Source organism: Oncorhynchus clarkii, chromosome 4 (assembly GCF_045791955.1).
Source record: "Oncorhynchus clarkii lewisi isolate Uvic-CL-2024 chromosome 4, UVic_Ocla_1.0, whole genome shotgun sequence".
Classification (NCBI taxonomy): domain Eukaryota; kingdom Metazoa; phylum Chordata; class Actinopteri; order Salmoniformes; family Salmonidae; genus Oncorhynchus; species Oncorhynchus clarkii.
The window spans coordinates 67,570,727-67,593,611 of NC_092150.1; the positions used below are offsets into that span (position 1 = coordinate 67,570,727).

At 45.7% G+C, this 22,885-nt stretch overlaps 1 protein-coding gene across 4 annotated transcripts; it reads right to left on the reverse strand.

Moving 5' to 3' along the window:
- Positions 1-170: 170 nt before the first annotated feature.
- Positions 171-22,611, reverse strand: LOC139407160 (multifunctional protein CAD-like). 4 transcript variants are annotated; one of them, XM_071150663.1, is made up of 43 exons: positions 22,175-22,601; positions 21,238-21,377; positions 20,974-21,103; positions 20,697-20,839; positions 20,325-20,466; positions 19,928-20,099; positions 19,186-19,371; positions 18,527-18,636; positions 18,304-18,446; positions 18,066-18,197; positions 17,626-17,859; positions 17,225-17,446; positions 16,377-16,565; positions 15,640-15,764; positions 15,401-15,534; positions 15,111-15,223; positions 14,767-15,017; positions 14,236-14,482; positions 14,035-14,133; positions 13,602-13,826; positions 11,831-12,013; positions 11,426-11,644; positions 11,085-11,252; positions 10,810-10,992; positions 10,615-10,719; positions 10,241-10,486; positions 10,040-10,121; positions 9,698-9,864; positions 9,379-9,543; positions 9,158-9,289; positions 8,620-8,821; positions 7,420-7,610; positions 7,019-7,255; positions 6,750-6,888; positions 5,950-6,009; positions 5,331-5,506; positions 4,986-5,060; positions 1,987-2,199; positions 1,686-1,811; positions 1,263-1,418; positions 1,016-1,117; positions 836-930; positions 171-718 (listed from the first exon to the last, which is right to left on the reverse strand). In XM_071150663.1, the coding sequence occupies exons 1-43, from the start codon at positions 22,254-22,256 to the stop codon at positions 619-621; spliced, it is 6,741 nt and encodes a 2,246-aa protein (XP_071006764.1). In that variant the 5' UTR covers positions 22,257-22,601; the 3' UTR covers positions 171-618. The 4 variants fall into 4 exon arrangements, with proteins under 4 accessions (XP_071006764.1, XP_071006766.1, XP_071006765.1 ...); XM_071150664.1 differs by having other exon boundaries at positions 173-718; positions 5,950-6,006; XM_071150665.1 differs by lacking the exon at positions 5,950-6,009 and having other exon boundaries at positions 22,175-22,611.
- Between the last annotated feature and the right edge of the window lie 274 nt (positions 22,612-22,885).

Here is a 22,885-nt window from a genome sequence, read left to right on the forward strand (position 1 = left end):
GTAATCCGTGATTGCTCCTCTACTTTGCCCCTGTACTTGTGTTTCGCCATCTTGATCGATATGTGCAGGTTTAGCAACCGACTAATGAATACACCGCTGGGTAGAACCATTCACTAAACATTTACATGATAGCAGCTTAATTTCCTGTAGTTAATTAAATAAACCCCATCTACAAAACCATTCACATTTTATTATTTATAAAACACCTAAAAAGAGTCCAACAAATCTGCTTTAACAATTATTTCTCGCTTAAAAAAGGATGTTCTGCAATGGTTCCACCTTTGATGAGGAGCATGTATCCCCCCCCCCCCCACACACAATCAACACCACAGACGACTCCAGTCGGTGATACAAAAATAAAGTATTCTATGAACTACATAACGATATTTGTAACATGTAACAGTAATTGTTGTTAAGTGATAATACTAATTAATTCCGGGAGAAATACCAGGGTTGAAGAGGAGTACACACTAAACATGTGACTGTATATAGACTGTTGGAGTGGTTTCATCATTGTGATCACTAGTAGTGTCCCCTCACTCTTACCGAGACCTTAATACATTTGGTCCATTTCGGTCTCGCAATCCCAACAGTGGGGTGTGTCCAACTATCTACCGATCATCTGCCCAGCACAGTGGCCAAGAGGGCCATGCGGATGTACATGCCGTTCTCAGCCTGCCGGAAGTAGGCAGCACGAGGATCAGTGTCCACCTCCGCACTGCAAGAGAGAAAGTCAACATGAAACCAAATCATCCCGCATAAGACTGCGAACATTAGTGAATCAAAGGGAGTATAATGACGAGAGATCTGTTGTAATCTAGGGGAACATCCGTACCTGATCTCATTGACTCTCGGTAGAGGATGCATCACCACCATCTTCTTCTTCGCTCCAGTCATGATGTGTGGGCTGAGGATGAACTGACCGAAGCACTGGAGGAAAAAAAAAAAAAAGGGATTTTAGCACTGATCAAACACTAAGGCCTCACAGGTTAGTGAAACCCCATCCCATCCTTACCGCTTTGTACTCTTCCTCTGAGGAAAACCTCTCCTTCTGAATCCTGGTCATGTAGAGGACGTCAGTGTCAGGCAGGGCCTCCTCGATGCTCTCAAACTCTTCCTGCACCCACAAGGACATACAGTAGTCTAGCGCTTTATGTAGTGCATTCGATATGCGAAGGACACCTACATACCAGCAGCAGTGCCATTGAGATTTAGATACAGAGCCATCAGCTTTACCACTAAAAAACATGTGATCCACCCACCTGCTTGATGCCTTTGGAGGCCACAAAGTCAATGATCTCGGAGGGCATGTGGAGATTCTTTGGGGCGACGTAGCGCAGAGTGATCCTGTACTGGGTGAGCAGCCTGGCCAGGGAATGAACTGTGCGGCCATGCTTCAGGTCCCCTACCATGGTGATCTACAGACAGACATTGAGAGACAATAGTCAGGACACCTGGATGAAGCCTGGAGGGCCATTGGGCATTGGCTATGTTAACTTAAAAAGGCAGGCTGCCATCACAACATACACAGTCAGGTTCCAGATCTTACAGTTTTCAGTTTGCATTACCGTAAAAATAAAAAAAATACTGCGCTGTTTACACTTCTAAATTGGTATTATCACTAGTACTGCTGCGAAGACATGACCACCATCCCTGAAGGGGAGATTGGTGTGTTGAGGTCTCACCGTCATGCCGTTGACCGTACCCAGCTCCTCTCTGATGGTGAACACATCTAGCAGGGCCTGCGTGGGGTGCTCCCCGACCCCGTCCCCAGCGTTGATCACAGGCTTCCGGCAGTGCCTCGCTGCAGACTACAATTGGAAATAAACAAGTCGGATACAGCCGAGCAAGTACAACAAGGTTTGCGGTCGGTGTTTAGGTGGTAGCACCTCTTTTTCAAAGTGTTCTCTCAGAATATCTTGCCTTAATGAACATGACAAGTTTTCAAGTGAAGTTGTAACGTGGCGTATCGACACCGCTGCTCACCTCCACAGCCCCTGGCGTGGGGTGTCGCAGCACCAGGACGTCAGCGTAGCAGCTCATGGTCTGGACCGAGTCCGCCAGAGACTCGCCCTTCTGCGACGAGGAGGTAGCCTCACAGAAATGGACCACGGAGCCACCCAGACGCTGCATTGCCGCCGCAAACGAACTACTGGTGCGCGTGCTGACCTCGTAGAACATGGAAGCCATCACCTTACCCTGAGAGAGTAACACACAGGGGTCTAAGACAAAGAATACAGACTGGCGTACAACAGATCCATCTTTGAGCACAGCATTCAGGCATTTCAAGGCACACAGCATTACATGCAAAGTGTTGGTCTCATGTTTCATGAGCTGAAACAAAAAAAGCCCAGAAATGTTCCATACACACACACAAGGCTTATTTCTCTCAAAGGTCACACACAAAATTGTTTACATCCCTGTTAGTTAGAATTTCTCCTTTTCCAAGATAATCCATCCACCTGACAGGTATGGCATATCAAGAAGCTGAATAAACAGCATGATCATAACACGGGTGCACCTTGTAATGGGGACAATAAAAGGCCACTTTAAAATGTGCAGTTTTGTCGTGTCTCAAGTTGAGGGAGCGTGCAATTGGCATGATGAATGCAGGAACTTCCACCAGAGCTGTTGCCAGAGAAGTTAATGTAAATTTCTCTACTATAATCCATCTCCAACGTCATTTTAGAGAATTTGGCAGTACGTCCAACCGGCCTCACAACCGCTGTAATCACGCCAGCCTCAGACCTCCAAATCCGGCTTCTTCACCTGTGGGATCGTCTGAGGAGGGTGGGGGTTGCTGAGGATATTTTCTGTCTGTAATAAAGCCCTTTAGTGGGGAAAAACTAATTCTGATTGGCTGGCTCCCCAGTGGGTGGGCCTATGCCCTCCCAGGCCCACCCATGTCTGCACCCCTGTCCAGCCATGTGAAATCCATAGATTAGGGCCTAATTCATTTATTTCAAAGAACTGTAAATCATTAAAATCTGAAAATGTTGCACGTTGTGTTATATATATATATATATAAAAAAAACTCATAAAAAAAAGAAACGTCCTCTCACTGTCAACTGCATTTATTTTCAGCAAACTTTACATGTGTAAATATTTGTATGAACATAACAATATTCAACAACTGAGACATAAACTGAACAAGTTCCACAGACATGTGACTAACAGAAATAGAGTAATGTGTCCCTGAACAAAGGGGGGGGGGGGGGGGGTCAAAATCAAAAGTAACAGTCAGTATCTGGTGTGGCCACCAGCTGCATTAAGTACTGCAGTGTATCTCCTCCTCATGGACTGCAACTGATTTGCCAGTTCTTGCTGTTAGATGTTACCCCACTCCTCCACCAAGGCATCTGCAAGTTCCCGGACATATCTGGGGGGAATGGCCCAAGCCCTCACCCTCCGATCCAACAGGTCCTGACCAGCTCAATGGGATTGAGATCCGGGCTCTTCGCTGGCCATGGCAGAACACTGACATTCCTGTCTTGCAGAAAATCACGCAGAGAACAAGCAGTATTGCTGGTGGCATTGTCATGCTGGAGGGTCATGTCAAGGGGAGCCTGAAGGAAGGGTACCACATGAGGGAGGAGGATGTCTTCCCTGTAAGGCACAGCGTTGAGATTGTCTGCAATGACAACAAGCTTAGTCCGATGATGCTGTGACACACCGTACCAGACCATGACGGACCCTCCATCTCCATATCGATCCCGCTCCAGAGTACAGGCCTCGGTGTAACGCTCATTCCTTCGATGTTAAACACGAATCCGACCATCACCCCTGGTGAGACAAAACTGCGACTCGTCAGTGAAGAGCACTTTTTGTCAGTCCTGTCTGGTCCAGCGACGGTGGATTTGTGCCCATAGGCGACGTTGTTGCCAGTGATGCCTTACAAAAGGCCTACAAGCCCTCAGTCCAGCCTCTCTCAGTCTACTGCGGACAGTCTCAGCACTGATGGAGGGATTGTGCATTCCTTGTGTAACTCGGGCAGTTGTTGTTGCCATCCTGTACCTGTGATGTTCGGATGTACTGATCCTGTGCAGGTGTTGTTACACGTGGTCTGCCACTGCAAGGACAATCAGCTGTCCGTCCTGTCTCCCTGTAGCACTGTCTTAGGCGTCTCACAGTACAGACATTGCAATTTATTGCCCTGGCCACATCTGCAGTCCTCATGCCCCCTTGCAGCATGCCTAAGTCACGTTCACGCAGATGAGCAGGGACCCTGGGCATCTTTATTTTGGTGTTTCTCAGAGTCAGTAGAAAGGCCTCTTTAGTGTCCTAAGTATTCATAACTGTGACCTTAATTGCCTACCATCTGTAAGCGGTTAGTGTCTTAACGACCGTTCCACAGGTGCATGTTCATTAATTGTTTATGCTTCATTGAACAAGCATGGGAAACAGTGTTAAAACCCTTTACAATGGAGATCTGTGAAGTTATTTGGATTTTTACGAATTATCTTTGAAAGACAGGGTCCCGAAAAAGGGCCATTTTATTTATATATATATATATATATATATATATATATATTTTTTTTTTTTTCAGAATATATTTTTACAACTCAGATTTACTAACAGTGGCACACCTTGAGACATTCAGAAAACTCGTTTTATGAGGTCTTTAGGCATAGATGCACACAGGTGGCAGGTGTTGCTTGTATTCCATTCTGAATCAGGTGATGTCATCAACTCCTATGTGAGTAATCATTTCCGGTAGTTGTTTTGTTGTTATTTTATACAACACACCTGCTCCTGTACGTTTAAGCTGAAGGACTATGGCTCATGAAGAACTATGCTGCCTCCGGAAGTCCTGTAGATTACTCAAACCCTGGGTGACTCAACACTGGGCTTATTGGAACGGCCTGACCGGCTACTCTGAAATGATATTCTCTCCTGCAATTTATACTGTGACAAATCACAGAATACTCACACGGTTGTTCTTTAGATGAATCAGAGTTTTAAACAAAAAAGGAAAGAATTCTTACCTTCAGGATGTCCAGGCTTCGCTCTTTCTGAACCATCAGGCGAAGAGTATGGGCCACGTTAAACATGTGAGAGATCTGAAATAAAGAGTTAGAATTTTTTTAATATAAATATATATATAAAAGTTATTTAGTAAATAATGTCCCTGGCTATGTGAGTTGAGCAGCGTTTCCCAACCCTAGTCCTCCAGTACCCCCCAACAGTAGTTTTTGTTGTAGCCCTTAAACCCCTCCTTCAACTCATTGAGGGCTTGATGATTAGTTGACAAGTTGAATCAGGTTACAGTAAAAATGTGTTCTGTGGGGAGTACTTGAGGACCAGGGTTGGGAAACACTGGTGTAGAGTACCTGTTCCTTGCTGAACTGCCTGACAGAGAGGACGTGTTGTCCCACTAGGGGGTGTAGCACTGGGGAGGTCTGGAGGTGGACCAGGGGCTGCCCTGCAGCTGCCTCAGCCCGAGGGGACAAGATCCTGGCCAGGGGAGGGGGATGGCTGTAACCGTCCCCAGCTGCAGGGGCCATCTCTGGGGACAGAGGAACACCAAACGCTTCAAATACCACAGGAAAAATCCAACACGTGTGAATATTAATTCTTTTAGCAAAGTCTCTTAAAAGGATTGCAGTCTTTTCTATTTCCTGAGGATGAAACATGACAAACACCCGAAAAGCATGGATTATTACACCATATTTCAACGCGTTTTCTTTCAAAGCGATCCAAGCATTAGGAAAGCAGTCGGCTCAGAGCAAAGAGACATGGGTAGTGCAGCAACTAATGAGAAGGAACGGAATTGCTACCTTTTTCTAGCATCTCTACAACCAAGTATTCCATGACATACAGCTATTCAAAGCAGCTACCAGTATAACTCCATTGAAATGGTCTGCCAGAATATTACACCAAACAGCCTTAACGGTAGCAGAGCTAGGAAATGTATTATGCGTAACAGCTGAGCTACGTCAAGCTTCAAACCTTCTCTGAAACCTTCTTCAAATGCTCTCCTTAATGCTCTCGCCCTTGAATCTTCAGCTGCTTAGAATTTCATGACAAAACGTTAGAACACAAGTGTTAGAGAGATGATACAAAACTGTGGTATTTAGCCAATACCACAGCAATTAGCCAGTGTACTGACATATTCAAAGCTATCGTTAGTGGGTTATAAATACGTTTCAGATTGATACGGCACTGAGCGTCATTTCAAAGACAGTTCATCGTAATAAATGTGAGAATCAAACAACTTCTATCGTTGATTTGACATTGATAGGGGCTGTGACCATACAGTCTCAGTAATGGGTGAAGAACATAGCAAATGGCCAACCAAAACAAAAAGGCTTTTAATTCCTTCATTCCCTTCTCAACAATACACTTGTATCCATCGATAAAGCACAGTCCCAGGTCTTCTGCAGCAGAGTGAGCTATAGGTGGAGCCCCTGATTTAGACATTTCATTTAATCAGCAAATGTACTCAGCCAATCAATCTGTCATGATGACCATGCAGCCTATAGCAGAGACAGTGGAATCACTCGTTATACGATCTTCGCTTTCTCAAACGCTTCATGTACGGTGCGCTTAAAAATCACATGATCAGTGGGTTCAGAGATGTAGATTAAAAAGGTTTACCAATGACATGCAAGTGCCATTTTGTGTGCATCGTCCTAAAACCTGTAAATGGACAGTGAATATAGCATTTATTGAAACGGACATTCACACAGCACTTTGCCACCGCAAGCAAGAGCTCAGTTAGGCAAGAGAAAACATTGGGGCTGTAGTACCTGGGGGCATGCCTGGGTCGGAGGACCTGTGAACGCGTGGCGGGAGCATGTAGCGGCCGTCCCCGGCGGGACGGCGAGGACTCTGGGCGCATGTACGGATGCCCTCACATGGAGGGGTCAGCCGGGGGTGCTCTGGGGTCTGCCACACACAAAAGACACACAACAGCCTTAGTGCCACAGACAATGCTTGCTAGTATGCTACATAAGCACATATTACTGTATCCGCACACTAACGTGACTGGGCGGAGCTGAAAGGGGTAGGACTGTACCTTTGGGACTTCTTTCACTGGCTCAGGGGGCTGGAGGAGGGGGATGGGTGCAGGCCAAGTCTTCACATCCTCCCCATAGCCAGGAGGGACCAGCACTTGTCCGTCGATGTAGGCCACCTCTCCTCTGAGCACCACTCTGCGGACCTTGCCTTTCACCTTCATGCCTTCAAAGGGCGTCCACTTGGACTTGGTGAACTGCATGTGTTCGGGGATGACCCACTCCTGCTCCAGGTCCACCTGGTGGGAGAGAGCAGGTCTACAATGTTCTTGAAAAGCCAAAACATTGATCATCTTTTCAATCCCTCTTTGTATTTCACGTGGAAACCCAAAGATCTAAATCCTTGCCGTGCTGCCCATTTTACATGGTTAAAAAACGCTCTGTGGTGTGTGCCTGTAGCTACCTCTACATAGGTGTTGTCCTGTGCGGGAAGGGAGAAAATTTTGCGGGGGTTGTCGTACAGGCGCTTGATGATATCATCGATGGTGAGGCGCCCATCGCTGACGGCGGTGAGGAGAAGGGGCAGCATGGTCTCAAGGCCGGGGTAACCTGGTGGGGGCTTCTCTGAGTTCTTCTCCTCCACTGAATGGGGGGCTGTTAGCCAAAACACACAGAAATATCAGAACTTTTGTATGGCAACACTCATCTTGTAATTGTGTGATAAAAAAACAAGTAGGGGTTAACGGAGCCCTCACCGTTAGGGCTTCACGATATGGAAAAAATGTATATATATTTTACTTGCGTTATAGATCAAAAACATCAGGAATCATAGAAATGATATGGTTGTAATAAAGTAGGAACTTGGAATACAGTGCTGTTTGGCAAGACAGCACATTTTTTTTAAAGCCAAGTAGGAGTGTTGGTCAGTGTTTCCCAGGGGACCCAAATTACAGTTGAAGAGATGTTACATTGACAAACATTTTAGAATATGCTTCTTCTATTCCTCTGATTCAGAACTTGCAGCCTGTATTAGCAGTCTGTATTAGGGATAAAGTTTGCTAGACAGATTTGCCCTAGCACAGCACATTTTAGCTAGCTTATTAGCATTTAGTATTAGCAGCTAACAAAAACCTTTTTGGCACCGCAGGAGGCAGGTAGCCCCTTAATTGGAGAGGACGGGCTCATTAATAGCTGGAACGGAATAGAACACAAACACATGGTTTCCATGTGTTTGATACCGTTCCAGACATTATTATTATGAGCCGTCCTCCCCTCAGCAGCCTCCTGTGGTCGTCGGTACATGAGCAGCTTGCCCAGACTAACTAGTGTTTTGCAGAGAGATAAATAGCTACACAAACTAATAGTATAATACCCCAAAAACATGTGGATTTATATAAAGAGGCAAAGTGAAAAGCAGCATTGTTTTTTTTTATATAAAATCTTTTGACTGCATGAATTGGCTTAGCTAGAGCAGCCTGCAGACTAGAGTGAATCTAATAGTAGGCACCAACTCCACCAAGGTTCGTTGAACAAAGCCTCTGGAAAAATGCTGCCTGCTTGAGTAATAGGGGCCGAGGCTTGGTGTTTGTAGATAGAGGGCGCAGGGCGGAAGATATGACAAACGGAGTAAACTATAATGGATTTATGGTGTAGCCCTACTCACCGTGGTCAGTTGCGAAGCAGTCAATGATGTCCAGGTGTTCCCAGAGGGCCTCCATGTCCTCCCGGGTGCCCAGCATAGGGCGGACCTGTGCCCGGCCGTCCCCAATGCCCACCACATTCTCCTCACACAGGAAGAGGTGGTGGGGCGCTACCTCACACGTCACCTGGATGCCCTTCTGCTTGGCTGCGCGGATGATCAGGATCTGAGGGAAGGGAAGGGTAGAATAGATGCCAATTCATTACATACTAGTAGAACAGAAAACATGGTTCTTTCTTTATCTTATGTGTGTTCTGATGTGTTGGTCTTAAAATGAATCACTTCAAATGGCACAAAGCTCATTTGTTAGATCATTTTTTCCCTCTAGCTACAGGTGTGTGTTCTTGCAGTTCATCTTAATGAAAGCAATCAGTGAGGACTCCTTCCAAGGTTTCTGCGTGCCTCGATTGACACCTCATTCACCCTGGAGACAATGAACGGGCAACACATCAAGGCAAAGCAGTGCTATATTTGTATGTGATGTTCCAGGCGCCCATCTTACCTCCTCCTTCTTGGCCACATGGCAGATATGAACAGCTCTCTGGTACAGCTGGGCCACCATCAAGACGGCTGCCACAGTCTGCTTCTCTGCGTGTGCCACAATTGGCAGGTGCTTGGGCCACTTCTCAAAGTGCTAGTTCACGCAAAGAGAAAGCGCAACTGGTCAGCTCAAACAGATCAATGTGAACGACCTATCAACGACCTCATTCAGTTGATACCTACCTCCATCCACATTGAGACGTTGTCCATCTTCAGAGTGGAGTAGGTGTCGTTCAGATACATCTTCAGCCCAGCGGCAGAGTTAGCGATGGAGGGCAAGATGGTGGAGTTGTCTGAAGCCGCTCCGACGTAAAGGGCATAGTCACACCGACACCCTGCCTTGGCAAGCTGAGACGACAGAGACAAAACAGAGGAACAGCTCACGAGTAAACCTTCAGGTACTGATTTGACCCATTTTATAAAAAGGCATAATTTAATGTTTTGGAACAGACTAGTTTAAAATATCCAGTGGTAAATGTCTTAATGACGATCTTCTCATTACCTTCTGGACCATGGCGAAGGAGCTGGGGTCGATTATGGCAGGTGCCGTGTTGGGCATGGCACACACCATGGTGACGCCCCCTGCCAGGGCAGCCGCTGTGCCCGAGGAGAAATCCTCCTTGTGGGTGGCACCCGGCTCCCGCAGGTGGACGTGCACATCTATCAGACCTGGCACCGGGGACAAGGGGAGGGGACTCGATGAGTACTGTTCAGAAACACTGCAGTTCCACAGGTTGACTGAAGGAGCTATCATGTATTGTCCAAATACAGGAAGAAAACAAGGTGCTTATATTTGAAATGAACAGAATTGACTTTTTAGCAGAGCCCAAGCCTTACTGCTTACCAGGCAGGCGAATCAACTTCTGTGACGTCATACAGTCCACGTGAGTCTTGACGGGCGGGAAGCCGCCAACCAGAAGCAGCGCCTACAATTACAGGAGCACATGCTTCAATCAGGACAGTCAACAATCTATGTAGAATCAACACAGCTACGTCAAACATCAGCAGTGGCTAACATCCCATCACATCCCCCTAACTAATCTACCTGGACAAACAGCTTGGTGCACTTGATGTCAATGATGAGGGGCACGGAGTAGTCGATGGCCATGCGGCGGGTGCGGTAACCCTTGGTGACGAAGGAGGAGAGGCGTCGGCCTCCAGAGTTCCTCATGGAGAGGTTGATGACCATGTCAAAGTGGTGGTCCTCCAGGTATTCCAAGATGTTTCTCTGCTTGTCCTTGTTGGGGCAGTCGCTCTCCTCTTCCTCAAATGGCCAGTCCACCGCCATCACCTGAAAGAGACCGAACATAACAAGTCGGTCAAATTCAGGAAGCAAATTGAAAAATGACGTTGTGAATTGAAAATGTCTCATTCTGGGATCCTGTTGAGAAGAGCCCACTCATCCTAGATGTGATGTACCTTGACTCCATGCTCAGTGTAGAAGTCAGCGGTCCCCAGACTGGCATACAGGTCATAGCCCAGACTCTCCAGCGCCTGAACAGTAGGCAGCAGCTCACTCTTGTTCTGCAAAGATACAATGAATATTTATGCACCACTGGCCTCTTGAAATGAATTTCCATGAAAACGTTTAGCTCTTTGTATTATAGTCAGTACCTTGTAACTGCCAATGGAGAGCAGAATGTTCTTCTTGGGGATCTTGAAGCCTGTGCTGAGCATGGCCTTCAGATAGGCCTCGTATCTGTTCTCTCCAAAGCAGGCCACCTCCCCAGTACTGGTCATCTCTACCCCCAGCACCACATCAGCTCCGGCCAGACGAGAGAACGAGAACTGGGGGACCTAAGAGACAACATATCCAAGTTGGTGTATGATCGGTGAAACAATAATTCAACTGGATTATTTTACAGTTGTGGACTCCTCAGTTGGGTTACCTTGACGCCCACGATGCCCACTCCTTTCATCAGGCCCACGGGCTCCATCTTCTCTCCCATGATGACGCGAGTTGCCAGGGCGACCAGATCCACTCCCAGAGTCTTTGAGACGAACGGGAAGGAGCGGGAGACACGGACGTTGCACTCGATCACCTTCAGCTGGTCATCCTGTCCAGAAAACACATTTGTTTGCAATTAAAGGCAACCGGACAGCCATTGGAAATCCCACAGGGAACAGAAACACACTTGTATGGTTGTGGGTGACATTCTGTTTGGCATGCTATTGGTTGTCAACCGCTGATTTGAAACTCCAAAAACAAAAAATGTCCTTTAGACTTTACCTTAGCGATGAGCTGCAGGTTAAAGGGCCCGGTGACCTGCAGTTCCTGTCCGATGGCATGGACGATCATCTTGATACGCTCCATGGTCTTCTGGTTGATGTCCTGGGGGGGCGTGACCAGGGTGGCGTCCCCAGAGTGCACCCCGGCGTTCTCCACATGCTCCGACACGGCGATGGCCATCACTACGCCATCGCACGCCACCGCGTCCACGTCTATCTCCTGGAACAAAGAGAGACGCCAGTCAGGTCCAGACTATAGTTGACTAAAGGAGCTATCATAGATTTTTTTTTTTAAAGGGGATTGTTCACCTTTCTTTGCAAATTGAAAATAAAGTGAATTATCCCTTTAAATAACAAAGCAGTAAGGCATTTCAAGCTAAGTAGTAAAGAATTTCCCAAATCGTACCTTGGCCTCCTGGATGAACTTTGAGATGACCACGGGGTATTCCTTGGACACGGCCACAGCGCTGCTAAGGTACTTCTCCAGGTCGCTGTCTGTGTACGCCACGTTCATGGCCGCTCCACTCAGCACGTAGGAGGGACGCACCAGGCAGGGGTAGCCCGCAGTCTCACAGAACTTCATGGCTGACTGGGGAGGATACAATATAATATCCTTTGCCTTCAGAAAGTATTCACACCCCTGGACTTTTTCCACATTTTGTTGTGTTACAGCCCAAATTTAAAATGAATTAAATGTAGCTTGTGTGTCACTGGCCTACACACACACACACACATAATGTCAAAGTGGAATCTGAAACGTCTCGAGGCAATCAGTACTCGACCCCTTTGTCATGGCAAGCCTAAATAAGTTCAGGAGAAAAAAACTATTGCTTAACAAGTCACATAATATGTTGCATGGACTCACTCTGCATGCAATAAGTGTTTAACATGATTTTTAAATGACTACCCCATCTCTGTACCCCACACATACAATTATCTGTAAAGGTCCCCCAGTCGAGCAGTGAATTTCAAACAAAGACAGATTCAACCACAAAGACCAGGGAGGTTTTCCAATGTCTCGCAAAGGGCATCTATTGGCAGAAAAAAAACAGAGACTCTGAATATCCCTTTGAGCACAGTTAAGTTATTACACTTTGGATGGTGTATCAATACACCCAGTCACTATAAAGATAGTTGCCGGAGAGGAAGGAAACCGCTCAGGGATTTCAAATTGAGACCAATGGTGACTTTAAAACAGTTACACAGGTTAATGGCTGTGATAGTTTTCTTCTACCGATGGATCAACAACACTGTAGTTCCTCTACAATACTAACCTAAATGGCAGAGTGAAAAGAAAGCATATACAGATTTTTTTTTTATATATTCCAAAACATGTATCCTGCTTACATTAAGGCACTGAAGTAAAACTGCAAAAAGTGTGTCAAGAAAAAAAACCTCCATTCTGAAAACGAAGCATTATGTTCGGGGCTAATCCAACAACACATTACGGAGTACCACTCTTCATATTTTCAAGCATGATGGTGGCTGCATCATGTTATGGGTATGCTTGTCATCAGCAAGGACTAGGGAGTTTTGTAGGATAAAATAAAACATATGTTTTTACTAAATATACAATAAAGCCAAGCACAGGCAAAATCGTAGAAGAAAATCAGGTCCTGTCTGCTTTCCAACAGACACTGGGAGACCAATTCAACTTTCAGGAGGACAATAGCCTAAAACACAAGACCAAATATACACTGGACTTGCTTACCAAGACGACATTGAATGTTCCTGAGTGGCCTAGTTAAAAAAAAAATCTAAAAAAAAATAAAAATCTAAAAAAATAAAAATACTAAAAAAGAAAATTGGCAGTCTATGGCAGGGCTTGAAAATGGCTGTCCAGCAATGACCAACAACCAGCTTGTTAGAGCTAATAATGTGCAAATACTGTACAATCCAGGTGTGCAAAGCTTTTAAAAGACACACAGCTGTAACCGCTGCCAAATTTGATTCTAACATGTATTGACTCAGGGGTGTGAATACTTATGTAAATTAGATATTTCTGTATTTAATTTTCAATACATTTGCAAACATTTATACTTTTCTGTTATGGGATAGTGTGTGCCACAATTTCTATCCAATTTGAGATTGACTCATCTGCAACCAAGACCTATAACCTCTTCATTACTGGTTTGAAATTCAAAACGAATGGATTAGAAGCCCTGTTCTGTGCTGACCTCAATCTCAGTGAGTTCCTTCCACAGGGGCTGGCTGATGCCAATGGTGTCCAGCATGCGGGAGAACTTGAACCTGTTCTCAGCAGAGTCGATGAACTCCGGGGAGGTGCCCAATATACGACACTGCTGCCTGTGGAGGGACATGGCGATGTTGTTGGGAAGCTGGCCCCCCATGGACAGAATCACTCCCTCTGGGTTCTCCATCTCATAGATGTCCATCACAACCTGGAGGAGATAATGGAGCTTTATGGTCATGGCAACATACCATGCATGAAACAGGGTTTGATGGCGAGGTGTTGAGGCCCTTTGCTCAGGTGATAAAAGCATTAGATCAAGTAAGTTTGAATGTTGATTATTGTACAATGAAAAACGACAAACTAAAATGTTTGAAAGATAGTGAGTTGGGATCATGCCATCAGTCGAGCATTCTTACCTCAAAGGAGATCTCATCGAAGTAGAGACGGTCACACATGTCGTAGTCTGTGCTGACAGTCTCTGGGTTATAGTTCACCATGATGGTTTTATAGCCCATCTAAACAGCATCAAAACACAGCAAATCATGACAATATCAGCTTTTGTTCAACATTCTTCTAATAAATGAGAGCTGTTCTGCACAAAGCAGAAATCGACTTACCTTCCTGAGTTCCATAATGCAGCCCACAGCGCACCAGTCAAACTCCACACTGCTGCCGATGCGGTAAACCCCAGAGCCAATTACTATGACATGGGGATCTCCAAAGCCCAGGTCGTTTTCCATACCGTTATAGGTCAGGTACAGGTAGTTGGTGTAGGCGGGCCACTCTGCCGCCACAGTGTCGATCTGCTTTACCACAGGCAGGATGCTCCAATCTCTACGCATCTTCCTCACCGCCAGCTCCGTACTGGAGAGAGACATAGGTTTAATGGTCAGAGTTCAGACAAGTTCATTTTAAAAACAGACATTTCAAACCAAGTCTTTTTCCCCCCCTCTCACTGCTCTGAGGAACTGAGCCCAGACACACAAAACATAACCCAGACAGAATGTGTCCCATTCCGACTCGTCATCGTATCAATGAAGAATCTCTCATTTATTTTGTATGTTTTTCATGTACCCGCCTCAACTTTTAATGATGTTTTGAAACGTGAACAACGGGCTACCATTCTCAGGAGTATCACAGTACTGTACCTCTGCACAGCCAAGGCGATCTGTTTGTCGGAGAAGCCCAGCTGCTTGGCTTTCCTCATCACCTCCAGAGGCATGGCGCTCTCGTCCTGGTTGTACGACTCCAGCACCTTCTCATGGTCCGTGATGTTCTTCATTTTGTGGAGGAACCAGCGGTCGATCTTGGTCAGGTCGTAAAGGCGGTCCACTGTATAGCCCGCCCTGAGAGCAGCCGCCAGAACAAAGATACGTTTGTCTGTCGGGGTCTGCAGCTCCTGTAAGACCACAGGACAGAGGCATGTCAGAACTGTTCACATAAAATGCAGCCAAGAGGAATAAGACAGGTAATAAAAGGTGAGTGAGCTTACCTCGTCAGACACTGGTTTGATGGTGTGGTCAAAGCCCACACAGTTCTCATCCACCATCCGTAGAGCCTTCTGGAAGGCTTCCTCAAAGCTGCGGCCGATGGCCATCACCTCTCCTACAAAAGGTCACAGACAAAAACTGTGTTAACCAACTATCAACCAACTCCTTTGTGTGAACTTGCAATGCAACCCGAGTGGTGGTAGAATCATCTGCCCCTACAGATAGCAGGCAGATAAGGCACTCTGTTGCTCCCAAATTAGATCATCAATAAAAAAAGTGCTTGTCCTCTTACCAACGCTCTTCATGGAGCTACCTATCTTGGTGCTGACGCGCAGGAACTTGCTGAGATCCCAGCGAGGGACCTTCACCACACAGTAGTCCAGACTGGGCTCAAAGTTAGCTGTGGTCTGGTTGGTCACAGAGTTCCTGTACAATAACAAACATTACCTGTTAGAACCATGGTATTAGTAGATCAATGCCAAAATGCAATTCTGGCCACAACATCAGGCCACAAAACGTGAATAAACTCACTTGAGGACAGGTAGCGGGATGCCCAATCCCAGCTTGGCAGCCACGTAGGCCAGGGGATATCCTGTAGCTTTACTGGCCAGAGCTGAGCTCCGAGACAGACGGGCATTCACCTCAATGATGTAGTACTGCAGCACAAAAACACTGATTTAGATTGCTATTCAGTAGAAACATTTTAAAATATCAGAACACGTTCAGGTTTCCCCCACAATATTTTTTCAGCCGTGACAAAGTTAGGATGGGGGGGGCAGTGGGCGTAGGCAAAGGCGCGGTTTTAAAGGCCCTCCTCTTGGCTGCAGAGACAATATGTTGGTGTTTTAAATCTAATTTCCTGTAATTCTAAACATTGTCACGTGGAAAATATAAAATTGTACTGCTTTAAAGCAAGTTTCCTGCAATTCTACACATTTTGCCATGCTTATGCTGTGTTCGTATGCTATCGGAGTGACTCAATTATAACAAAAATCAAATGGGGGCCCACGCCATGATATTTTAGATTCTCCCTGACTGTCCATCTTTTATTTAGGTAATCAAAGATGATCTTGTTTAAAAAATATATAGCTCCATCACCTTTTCTACATACTTTATATCTGGTTTTAGTCGTTTAAGTTCACATTGAAAACATTTAACCATCCCGAAATATACATTGTCTTTGCAGTGGACACAATTTATGGGAAACACTGATGTTTCGGAGGGTTAACACTAGTATAAACGATCACAAAGTCAGTATGGACCATTACCTGCTCAGACTCAGGGTTGAGGGCGTACTGGATGTTACACTCTCCAATGATGCCTAGGTGTCTGATGACCTTGATGGCGGTGTTCCTCAACATGTTGTACTCATAGTCGTTGAGCGTCTGACTGGGCGCCACCACGATGGACTCCCCAGTGTGGATACCCAGAGGGTCAATGTTCTCCATGTTACATACCTACAGGATAGAAAAACACTTTAACATGCTTGATAAAGGAAGATTCACGTTTAAACAAATAAGGACGTATAAACTCTAAAGATTAGCCATAACAGTCAAATGCATAATAAAATTGAAAATAAAAACACATAGTAACAAATATACAGGTAACTGCCAAAATAACAGAAACACTTGAATGAGGGATACAAAGTATATTAAAAGTTGATGCAATTAAGATCCCATCATGCTAAGGTTCATGTATAAAAATGCTGGACAGGCCATTATATTGGCTACCATGGCTATGCCCCGATAGGATGACATTGCCCCCATCCACAGGGAATGGGTGGTCACTGAATGGTTTGTTGAGCATGAAAACGATGTAAACCATATGCCATGTCTGTTTCAGTCACTATATCTCAACCCAATTGAACACTTACGGGAGATTCTGGATTGGCGCCTGAGACAGCGTTTTCCACATCCATCAACAAAACACGAGATTATGGAATTTCTTGTGGGAGAATGGTGTCGCATCCCTCCAATAGAGTTCCAGAATCTATGCAAAGGCCTATTGAAGCCGTTCTGGCTATTAAACCACTTGATGTTTCCTTTATTTTGGCAGTTACCTGTACATAGTACTTACATAGTAACAAATATATGCATAGTGATGTCCCTCTACTTACGGTGATACAGTTGTCGTAGGCGTCTCTGACCACCTCATACTCAATCTCTTTCCAGCCCTTCAGGGACTTGTCCACTAGGACCTGGGAAGTGTGGGCGAAGGCAGATGTCACCAGAGAGGTCAACTCCTCCCGGTTATTGGCAAAGCCAGAGCCCAGTCCGCCCAGGGCAAAGGCCGAGCGCACCAGGACAGGGTAGCCAATACGCTCTGCAGCCGCCACCGCCTAGGACACACAGAAAAGACCAGAACACATCAAAATACACATCAAAAAGCAAAAGCCCACAACAGTCAAACAGATTAACAGGCTGATTCCAATCAACGTACAAGTGACAATCAGTAAGGGCCAATGTGTGTGTGAGAAGGAGAGTGTGCGTGACATTTGTCCCAAGCCCTTCTCCTTACCTGCTCCACAGACACAGCGGCCTCGCTGGGCGCCACGTGTTCATTGATCTCCTCCATCTTCTCCACAAAGATCTTCCTGTCCTCAGTCATCTCGATGGAAGCCACCGGCGTCCCCAGCACACGCACTGCATACTTCTTCAGCACTCCCCTCTTGGTCAGCTGCACCCCGCAGTTAAGAGCAGTCTGCCCCCCGAAGGTCAGGAGGACCCCGTCTGGACGCTCATTCTTTATCACCTGGACAGGCGAAATAGGGCAGAGGGTCAGTTCTCACTCATTGAATGAATATCAACCGTAGGTCAACCATGCTCCTTACTGATCTTCTATCAGTTCTGAGTACCTGAGAGATGTAATAAACATGCTTTGCTTGTTGAGCACTGATCAGAAATCAGTGACTGGAAGATGGCGAATGTAGCAGTGGCCATTCCATTAGCCTTCCTTACCTGAGTGACATACTCCGGGGTGAGAGGCAGGAAATAAACCTTGTCAGCCAGACCCTTGGAGGTTTGCACCGTAGCGATGTTGGGGTTGATGAGCACAGTCTGAATGTTCTCCTCCTTCAATGCTTTTATGGCCTGGGGGAGGGTTGGACATAGTGTCTGATTAGTTAAAATACTCTAAAATGATACTGCTCCTAACACCTGCTGTTGGATAGTCACTGGGATTGGTAGTGTGTTTCACCTGAGAGCCAGAATAGTCAAACTCCCCAGCCTGTCCGATGGAGAGGCCTCCAGAACCCAGGATTAGGACTTTGCGTGGCCGAACAAATTCCTCCGGATTGGTAGATCCAGGATAGGTCAGGTGCTCTGTCAGTCTCTGCTTCACTAGAGGAAGGGAGAGGTGTTACTATACCCTAAAGGTGGAATACATATGTAAGAACAGTTGAGATGAACGCATGTCTAACCTGGTTTGCCACTCTTGCCCTCCTTGTGGTCTCTGACTGTGTCCAGAAACACATCAAACAGACTGACCAGGTCAGTGGGGCCTGCCATGTGCTCTGGGTGGAACTGGACACTGGAATGACATGGGTAAAACAATATCTGGTTTTCAACTTCCTGTATCTTGGAGGGTTATTTTGTTGTCTGCCATCTTTTCCAATTAGAGGCCTAGTGCAGTCAATTCTGTTTTCCTGTGTTTTGTATAACAGCTGTGTTTTGTATAACAGCTGATGAAAACACTGTAAAAGTGTGAGAACATTTGATCAGTGTCATTTCCTGATAGTTGCTGGTTGAAAATACAATATACATAGGACCTTCTAATCAAGAGGTTTGCATTGGCAGGAGTTTCGGCTTTCCACAGTGACGTCACTATGCGGTAAAATGGTTAATGGACCAATAACAAAAGAGTTCCAAACCTCTGCAAGATAGTTTTCCCCTCTCAGACAGTCCTAGCAAAATTCTTGCTTGAGAAAGTTTGTCTCAAAAGCTATTTTTGCACATTTTAATAAAACATTTAAAGTGTTACCCAGAAATGTTTTGATGTAAAAAAAAAACAGCTGCATTGGGCCTTTAAACAAGTTGAAAGGCTGGAAGCAGCAAATGAGTTCCCATTGGTAGATGGTACCTGAATATGTGTTTGGTGTTGTGCACGATGCCCTCACTGGTCTGGTCATTGGCGTTGGTGAAGAGCACGTCCCAGCCCTGTGGCAGGGTCAGGGGATCCACAGCAAAGCCATGGTTCTGAGATGTGATGAAACAGCGATCTGTGCCCTTGTGGATACAGGGCTGATTATGGCCACGGTTCCCATACCTGAAACAGACAAGTGTTTAGTCAAATTCTATTCTTCAATGGTTGAGCTCTATTCCAGATGCAGATTCATAGTGCTCCTGCAGAATCCTTACTTGACACCTGCACAGTGCAAAGGTCTTGCTTTAAATCCTCTAAACTGTTCTGCTTTCCACTGACTGACTGCATGGCATTCCAGAGGGACAAAAGGAAGCTGTCATCTCATCTGGCCTTGAGACTAACGGAACATTAACAACATAACAATCCCAGGAGTCTTACCAAAACAAACCAGGCCTTTCCAGCAACCCAGCAATGCACTAGGCTATGTCCAAACTGCTACGCTAAGCAGGAATGCTCATTTCACACCAGAACGCTCCCAGATAAATAAAGAGGGGCCTGGGGAGAACTGACATCTGAGGGAGGGGGCCAAACAATAGCAAAAACAGTCAGCACCACTGGCTTTGTTCTCTTTGAAACCAAACAAAGACAGTAAGCAGAACTTAAGACCTGAGGTGGTCTTGAGGAGAAAGAGAAAGTGACAAGTCAGGACAACCCTGTAGTGCCCTGTTCCTGTACTAACTTCATCTTGTAGGTTTTTGCTCCGATGGCGAGGGAGAGAAGCTGGTTGCCCAGGCAGATACCAAACACAGGCTTGGGGTTGTCCACACACACCACCTTCCTCACGTTGTCTATGGTCTCCGTACAGAACTGGGGGTCCCCAGGGCCGTTGCTGAGGAACAGCCCATCAAAATCTGAAAAGGACCGCAGCTTTGTCAGCATAGCCAAAATAAATGTTATAATACAAACTATTTCACATACAATATAACTTCATGGCATCATGGCTGGAACTAACTTTGCAGGTCAGATGCTCCAGGGTAAAGATTAAGGCAGGGGAGAGATAAGAGGCAAAACAAGGGAACAGGGAGAAATCTCTGAATTGTATATGAAACCCAGTGCAGTAACCAGCTGTGACTAACCTGTGCTGTCCAGTGGGTGATCCCAGGGCACCACAGTGACACAGGCCCCTCTCTGACACAGGCAACGGATCTGGTTGTACTTAATGCCACAGTCTACAGCTGTGATCCTGACAGCACCACTGGGGTTGAACACCCGGGGCTCCTGCTCAACACAGACAGAAAAGGTACTTACATCCTGAGAAGGATTAGGCATCTGCCTAACCACTGTGGTGAGAGAAAACATTTGGCGTTTCACCGACTTGCAATGTGTTAAGCTACAGATTCAGTGTTATGCAATCCACACAAAACAACTGGCATTTGATTGAGGAAGTTTCAGGATCGTAACACTAAAAAAGCATGACAGGGTCAAGCTTAAACATAGCAACACCGTACCTTCATGGACACCTCCTTGACAAGGTTCCTCTGGTCAGGGTTGTCAAATGGAACGTTGGCCTCGGGTGTTCCGTCCACAACCAGCTTCCCCAGCATTGTACCCTTCTCACGGATCTTCTTGGTGAGACAACGGGTGTCAACTCCTACAGTGTCACAGCAAGAGCATTAACTGCAACCTCTAGTGTAGAGGCTCTACTGTAGACAGCACATATCAAAACACAGATTCAGACAACATCTGATACAGTACCAGGATGTTTAGAATGATAACTCTACTGACCCTCTAGGCCGGGGATGCCCTGCTCTTTGAGCCACTGGTCCAGAGACATGGCTGAGCTCCAGTGGCTGGGGTTCTGGGAGACCTCTCCAACGATGAGGGCTGCAGCATGGATCTTAGAAGACTCAAACCACTGAGGGGAAAAAATAATATAACATTACATTCAAACAGGTGCTTGGGGTCAACGAGGGCAATATACTTTTCTCCACCCATTATTTATGTTGGGACGCTTCTGTGAAACGCTGACTCCATGCCAACTCCACCCACCTTGCTGAGTCCAAAGTCGCTCTCCTCATCCTGGGGTATACCATAGTTGCCCTGCAGAGGGTAGGTGAGGGTGAGGATCTGACACATGTAGGACGGGTCAGTCAGGGCCTCTGGGTAGCCAACCATGCCTGTCTGGAACACTGGAAAAAATGATCAGGTCAATTTTTCAGTTTTCATAGCAAAGTGCAAATTAGTGAGAAGTGATTCAATTCAGATTTGGCACATTTTGAAAAAGGTGATGCAACTTGAACTTTGGAAATGTGCACTGTGCTCCATTTATTAGTACACGTGGATTGAAAGAACTAGACCTTACAATCTAAATTAATGCTAGCTACATCTCCATTACAATGTATGGGACACGGTACAGCGGTGAGCTCCCGAGTGGCGCAGCAATCTAAGGCACTGCATCTCAGTGCAAGAGACTACAGTCCCTGGCTCGAATCCGGGCTGTATCACATCCGGCCGTGATTGGGAGTCCCATAGGGCCCGGGGTATGCCATTATTGTATTTGTTAACTGACTTGCCTAGTTAAATATGGGTTAAAAAATACAAAATAAATAAACAGCAAGGACAATACAGGAGAAACATGTTCATAAGTTGTTCAAACTGACTGAAATTGAGTTCTGATTAGTTGGAATACAGCGATGACCAGAAGTGACTTTTGGTAGCAGGTTAGGAGAATTAGGTTATAGTTAGGAACAGGGTTAGCTAAAATGCTTAGCCGAAATAAGGATAAATGAAGGGGTCAGAGGTTATGGGTCATACTACTACAGGGCACGCACAACTTTGGGGGTTACATGCAGACCACTTTGTGGGTAACATATAGGTAGTTAACGTTACCCATTAGAATACCTGTATAACTTAGAACATAACTACATTAGACAGATGTTGCAATGCGATGTGCTAACTAGCTTTCTCCTCATAAAATACGACTTACCAACTTCACCAGACACTGACGCATTTGCCCCGAAAAGGCGGCCCTTGAACGTGGTCCCATCTTCTAAAATCAGGGTTGCCATTTTTTTAAATAAAATTGTCAATACTGTAATTGTACAGAATCAACACAGTCTTCGATTCGATTATGGGAAGCAATATCAGCTTTTTGTCGGATCGATGCTTCAGTTCCGCAATGCTTGCCCACGTGAAACACACGCTGGCCAGATGCTAATGAGGATGCACGAGCAAAAATCTTGCTTGAAAATGGCTAAGTTAAAAGAAAGACAAATTATTGTGTTGGTTTATTTGCAAACAAAATAACGCGTCAAAAACGACATGAAGGAATGTTGTATGCCGAAAACTGAGCGCTAGGTCCGCATGCCGCACTAACAGTGTGGAACTTTTCAGCGACCTCACCGTGTTTACATAGAACCCCACAGTGAAAACGTCATAATACCCATAAACCCTAGCGGTCAAACACGGAAATGGTTCCAGTCGTTATTTCATCATTCATTTTTCATTTATATATTAATTTATTTGTATTTTATTGTTACAGCAATAACAATATTACACATCAATGCATTTTTTTCATTGTATTCACATCATTCATTTTTTCCCATAGGGGATTTTAGAACCATGGAGAGAAAGAGAAGACACCTGTATAAGTTCCAGAAAAAGGTGGAGGTAGCAATCTCCTCAAGTGCACTGACAA